At 29.1% G+C, this 6,487-nt stretch overlaps 1 protein-coding gene across 2 annotated transcripts; it reads left to right on the top strand.

Annotated features, from left to right (window-relative positions):
• Positions 1-1,612: 1,612 nt before the first annotated feature.
• LOC115724106 (L10-interacting MYB domain-containing protein) lies at positions 1,613-5,321 on the top strand. 2 transcript variants are annotated; one of them, XM_030653567.2, is made up of 5 exons: positions 1,613-1,904; positions 2,833-2,918; positions 3,823-3,895; positions 4,066-4,433; positions 4,532-5,321. In XM_030653567.2, the coding sequence occupies exons 4-5, from the start codon at positions 4,104-4,106 to the stop codon at positions 5,138-5,140; spliced, it is 939 nt and encodes a 312-aa protein (XP_030509427.1). In that variant the 5' UTR covers positions 1,613-1,904; positions 2,833-2,918; positions 3,823-3,895; positions 4,066-4,103; the 3' UTR covers positions 5,141-5,321. The 2 variants fall into 2 exon arrangements, with proteins under 2 accessions (XP_030509427.1, XP_030509426.1); XM_030653566.2 differs by having other exon boundaries at positions 4,523-5,321.
• The last annotated feature ends 1,166 nt before the right edge of the window (positions 5,322-6,487 follow it).

Below are 6,487 nucleotides of genomic sequence, written 5' to 3'. Positions count from 1 at the left end.
AGTTTTATAAAATTCAAATACTTTATATTGACGAAAATAAAATTTAAATAATTACTTATTATACGTATAAAAAAATAATCACACGCAATAAATTATTTTGAATTTTATTTTCGATTTTGTAAATTATTTATAATTTTTTGAAAATTAAACTATTTATAATTTTTTAAAAATTTATGGGTAATCCTATTAACTCATAGTACAGAGTACACTATTAATATTATGAAGGAAAAAATAAATTAAACTTTTTCCTAAATATCGAAATAAATAGGGAGTTAGAAGAATATAAATTTTAAAGAAATATGTATGTGTAATGATAATGGTAATGAAAAAAATAATAAATGTTGCTTGGTTTGTTTTAATTTTCTTTACAATTGGTAAAATAAAATAAAACAATATTTTTAAAATAAACAACAAAATTATTTTTTTAGAAAAATTAATTCAAAATAAGTGAGACTCGATATTGAGTTGCACTAACATCGATATTATAGCATCTCCAATAGTAGCATTCATTAAGATGCTAAAAATCTTCACATCATGTAAAAATATAATATTTTATTTTATCTCTTTTTTACATTATTTTTGCCACTCTTATTTCTAAAAACACTCCAATAGTATGACAATTTACAATTACAATCTATTACAAAATTAATATAGTATTATAATAAAAGAAACTCAAAAAATTTAATTTACTTTATATTTAAATATTTAATAATTATAAAAAATAAAAGTAATAGGAATATGTTGGTTAATATTTTTTTTTATTCTATTACATTGTCACACTAAACTAAACACAATCATTTTGATTACAGTAATCATTCCAATAATAAACCAAACATTATAATCAATTATTATTACAATTCTTATTCCATTACATTACTATTATCTTTTACCCCACACCAAACATTTTTCCTCTTTGTTAAAATATAAAAATACAATTATTTATTTTTTTTAAAAAAAATGAAAGTGTGTTGTAAAAATTGCATTTATGTAAATTTTTATTAGCAAATATATATAGTCGCATATCAAGAATTATACTATGCGACCACAGAACAACTATTATAATCACAAAATAATTATAAATTTACACTGTATGACCATCATGATCATTGTATAGAGTAAATTAAGTAAGGTTATTTTGTGAATTTTAATATTTCATATTGTTAGTTCAACAAATTTCACAGAATAACTATGTATAGTCACACAAATAATTAAAAATTATATTGTGCGACCATAAAACTATCTTTATGGTCACAAAGCGACCATAAATTTATATTGTGCAACCTACCATCATCATCGTATAGAGTAAATTAAATAAGGTATCTTGCGAATTTTATTATTTCACATTGTTAGTTCGCAAATTTCACGAAATAAATAAGGTTTTTTTTTTATTATTATTTTTATATTTTAAAATAAGTTTTTTTTTTTAACATTTTTATGAAAATCCACATATCAACTCAGATAGATAACAGAACAACTTAAATCGCAACTAAAATTTACATAAAAACCGATATAGAAACTATAGAGCAACCAAAACCTTAATTTTTTCAAAAAAAAAAAAAAAAAATTAAAATAATAGTATACAAATTAATTTCTTAATAAATAATAATAGATTAAAAGAAAAATCTTTAACTTAAACCTAATTTTTCACCTTAGTTTCTTCCCACGGTTTCTCTCTCTCTCCCTCCGGCGCAGCTTACTGCCCAGTCCGGCAGAGCCCTAATCTCATCGTCGGAGGCCCAAAGGGACCTCATCAATGCCTTCGCCGTTCCCCAAAATCCCAGAGCCTCTCCGATCCCTGGCTAAGTGCTCCCTTTTATTGGCTTTAATTGTACACAACTGGTAATCCGCATTGTCGCCGATGAAATGAATTCCCGAACCACCACCGAAGGACATCACTACCAGAGGTTTGTTCTCCTGCTCCAACCTTTGAGTTCTTATTTTCAATTTTTTTTTTTTTTTGGACACACATTCATGCAATGCTCTAAACATGTATATATATGTATAGGCTCATTAAATTTTAGTGATGAATGAGAATTCAGAGTTGTATTTATCTATATTGTAGTAAATGTGTCTAATTTGAAGTTTGATAATAAAAAAATTAATTCATCAATTTCACTTTTTTTTATGGTAAATGTATCCCAGGAAGTAGAGGTGTGAATGTAGAGGTGAGGTATAAAAATCTAAATGGGAATGGAAATGGAAATGAGAATAGGAATAGAAATGGAATAGAATCAAATTTAAAATGCATACAAAAAAAATTGATGTAAAAATTATTAAATATTTTCTTACATTGGAATAGTCTTTCATTCCATTTTAAAATAGTCATTCCATTGGAATGACATTCCATATTTCATTACCTCTAACCAAATGCTATCTAAGAGTTGATTGAGCCAGAGTGAGATAATGATTGTCCTTGGGAAGTCTCTGCCAAGTGCCAACTCTATTGAATTCTTTTAAGAGCATGATTTTCTTGAGTGATTGATTGAATTTAAAATATATTATGATCAAGCAAAACAGGTTTTGTTTGTCCAATAAGATTTTCTAGATTAATGCTTTGTTTGGTATGATGGATGGAAAATGGTAAGGATGGATTGATATAAGGTGCGGAAAAGGGAAAGTAGTGGGTGGATATAATGTATCCTTAGAAGTTGTTTGGTAAAATTGAGAGGAAGAAAAGGTGTTCCATTTTTTTTACAATCCCACTAATTTTGGTGTGCCCTGTGGATTTGGAATCCACACCTACATATCATATTCAATCCTTCCTTCCTTGGATACTTCTTACCAGACATACTGTAAATATGTTATCTTATAACATTATTAACATTATTACAGGGGTTTACAAAGATTCCGGGTTTACGTTCAGCTAAAGCCATGATCAGCTTATTTAACGATGCTAGGAGTGTTATAAAGCTTGGAAGGTATGTTATATATCATCAGCCAGTCTTGAATTTGTTTCTGTACCTATGTTTAATATCATAAAGATTGAAATGTGTTCTTTCATGTTTATAGAGAACTACCATACTTAAGTATACACTATTTTATAAAATGTTGTTAAATTCCTGAGTCAAGTGTAATGTAGCTATCATGATTAGACTTAGTATAAATAGTAATATGTTGGAACTGGAAAAGTGTAAGGTAGCTATCGTGAATATGTTTTAATAATAGTTTTGAGGCTGCCATGTATACTTGTTCTCTCTATTCGGTAAAGTTGTTAATAACTTGCCATGAATGTGTTTGTTCTCTTGTAGCTTAGAGCATTGCATGATGATGTGTGTTGTAATAATGAAAAAACTTTTTATTCTTTTATAGCCTGACTTGTATTAATACTTGTTCTATATATTTTAGATTTGTGCCTTGACCTATCTATGAGTATGTTTATAAATTGTGTCTGGAGTTATATTTTTCTATGTTGTTTACTTCCTTTCCAGCTCAAAAACGAGGTTTAGTAAATAGATGAGAAGGTTTCAGTCACGAAAATCTTCTTGAACACAAAGCGAGTTATGGTCTCATTGGTCATTACATTATTCTTGTTTCTTTATATCTAATAGCATAAACTTATATATACTAAACAAATTAGCTTTTAACTTCTGTGAGTTTTTCTCTGTTTGATGGGGCATCATCTTGTGCACATTAGTGACTGACTGTATGGATGGTTTGACAAGTTCTTTACTGCGTTGCCTTGTAGTATAATTTGATTATGGTTCCCACCATTTTACATCAATATGCAGAAGCAATAGCTATATACAACATTTTTTTTTTGTTTTTGTATAAATAGTTTTCTTAACTGAATGTCAATGGTAAACTAATTTCTTTATGTTGCAGGATTTCAAAGGTGTACCACTCGGGCTCACATGCATGTACCTCTTGGAACATTTGATTCTAAGATCAACTCAAGGTAAGCAATTGTGATAGAATTATTTAATATATGTATTTTTTTAAAAAAATCATAAGTATTGTGATATAGTGATTTGAGTTGGAAAGCCTTACTGCACTAAATGGATTTTGAGTTTTTGAGTGTAGAGATTATTACTTTGCTCACCAAATATTTGATTTGTAAATGTTTAGTTGCCAACGAAAGATCACACAAATCGTTGTAGTTCTAAATGGAGAGTGAAGCTGGTAATCAGCCCAAGCATGAACGTTCAAGGACAAGGTGGACAGCATCACTTGATAAGGTATTTGCAGATTTGATTGTGAAGCAAATTCAACTAGGCAACAGACCCAACAATGTTTTTGACAAAAAGACATGGAACCACGTTCGTGATGAGTTCAATAAGCAAACCGATCTCAACTTCAACAATAATCAATTGCGGAAGCACTTGGATGTCTTGAGGACTCGCTTCTACAATTTGAAGTCAAATTATGATCAAAGTAACGAATTCACTTTAGATGAGTCATGTTGCATTGGTTTCGATCTGTGGGAAGACATAGGGGTACATGTGTGCTCTAATCTTTTCTTTTTGTTGTATTATTTCCTTTTTCAACACTTTTTATTGCAAGTTCTTACTTCTTGTTCTTGCAGCCACAACAGCCTAGGCCTGAAAATATCAAAGTGAAGGACTGTCCCATATACGAACAGCTATGCACAATATTTACAGATTCATCAGCTGACGGGAAGTACGCTCAATCTAGTCACTACGAAGAATTGGACAAGTCTGCTGGAATGGAAAATGGGGTTTTAAGTTCACATCCAGAAGGGGAGATCCCTCGTTCTGAAAACCCACCGCCACCAATGCCACCACCCCAACCGAGACCTGCACAAGTAAATATGTCATCAGAAGCAAAGTTAGTTAAGGTAATAACTGATAGGAAAAAGAAACGTCCCTCATCCGAGACAGAGTATTCTAACGATCAATTGAGAAGAGATCAAGAAATGTGCGATGCTATGGTGCAGACCATGTTAGACATGCTTGCTGCTTCGAAATCCAGGAGAGTTGCTACATCACCCACCAGTGATTACAGATTCACCATAACTAATTGCATCAAAGCATTGGACGAGATCGAAGGTATTGATCAACAAACCTATTTTGCTGCATTGGACCTCTTTGAGGACCCTAACTTAAGAGAGACTTTCTTATCTTTGAAAGACAAAATGATACAGTTGACTTGGTTGCAAGGGAAGTGTGTTAAATTAGGTTAGAATGTAGATGATAAGGCCCATTGCTCATAGTTTAAGCATATTCATATGGTACTTACCAGTTTGTCCATATCATGTTTCTTCCTTTTCTGCTTCTAGGTTATTGCAGTTTGTTTCTGTAAGGTGTTTCTACAGTGCACCCTCGAAAATAGGTCTATTGATGCATTTTTTTGTGTTTTTGATATCTAGATAGTTTTAATATTTTTTTTATATATGGTATTATATTTGTTGATTGAGAAATTTTGAATAATTTACAATACAGAAAGTAGGGTTTAAAAAACGTATTTTTCACACGTATGAAATATAAAACGTGTAACGTACTATTTGAATCTTATTTTTAACATATTAAATTATTTTAAATAATTACAATGTACATAGTGCATCCGTACACTCTTTTTTGGGGGATGAATTTTCCTACATTATTATAATGTTTTAAAGATTTATCATAGGGGATGATGATACACTAGTTTATATAGATATTTTTATTGTATTGAGATTCAAAAATTCATCTTACTCTATGAACTAGGTTGACTTGAATCATGTCTAGACAAAACAGCCACTTCACCAAGTTTTATTTATTTAATTTACTGATTTTTTTAATCAAAGTTGCATGGATTGTCTCTAATAATTCTATCATGTTTCTAATTTATTATTTACAATATTATTGCCATAATTTTCTAATAAAAATCTTATTATGCCATTTGTTTATGTTCTATCCTCATCCTCTTTGCATTACCTTTTTTCTTCTTCCCTATACTGAATGAATGAGAATTTTTCTTTTCTTTTCCAAAAAGGTTCATTTATAGGAAAAATTCAAAAAAAAAAAAAAAAAAGAAGTTAAAATTAGAGAGAGCAATACATAAAGTAACTTGTTATCGTACAAAGGTAATTGGTTACCTACCTAAGAGGTAGCTGATTACTCTAAACTGTTCCCAATATTTTTTATTTTTTTTTCTCATAAAATAACTTTTTTGATTAAAAAAATTTATAGTTGGCATACATTGTATATAAACCCATAAATGTGTAACTTCCACTTGAAGGAACATGACTTTAGTTAAAGTTGGGAAATTTAAGCAATATTTTGTTCCATTAATGGTAGATAATAATAAAAAAAAAAACCTAATTTCTCTAAAAAAAAAAATAAATAAAAATTGTACTATGCTAAATATGTTATTTTATAATTAAGAAATTTAACATATCTTTTAATAAAAAATTTAAATTTGAAATTTTATCTCTATTATAAAGATAAATCTTAAAGGGCACCATTTTAGTACCCAATATCAGCTACAAATATCATACTATTATTGATAAAATTTAAATCGAGATACTAATAAATTATCACCTCATAGT

The sequence above is a fragment of the Cannabis sativa genome, chromosome 9 (assembly GCF_029168945.1).
Source record: "Cannabis sativa cultivar Pink pepper isolate KNU-18-1 chromosome 9, ASM2916894v1, whole genome shotgun sequence".
Taxonomy (NCBI): Eukaryota; Viridiplantae; Streptophyta; class Magnoliopsida; order Rosales; family Cannabaceae; genus Cannabis; species Cannabis sativa.
The sequence above is the reverse complement of the archived record's forward strand: the minus strand, read 5'-3'. Positions and strand labels throughout refer to the sequence as shown.

What these genes read in the sequence shown, in the direction of transcription:
- LOC115724106 (XM_030653566.2), top strand. Translation starts at nt 4,104, where the DNA reads ATGGAGAGTGAAGCTGGTAATCAGCCCAAGCATGAACGTTCAAGGACA. An exon ending in ATCTGTGGGAAGACATAGGG is followed by an intron (nt 4,434 to 4,522) that starts GTACATGTGTGC and finishes TTGTTCTTGCAG; the next exon opens with CCACAACAGCCTAGGCCTGA.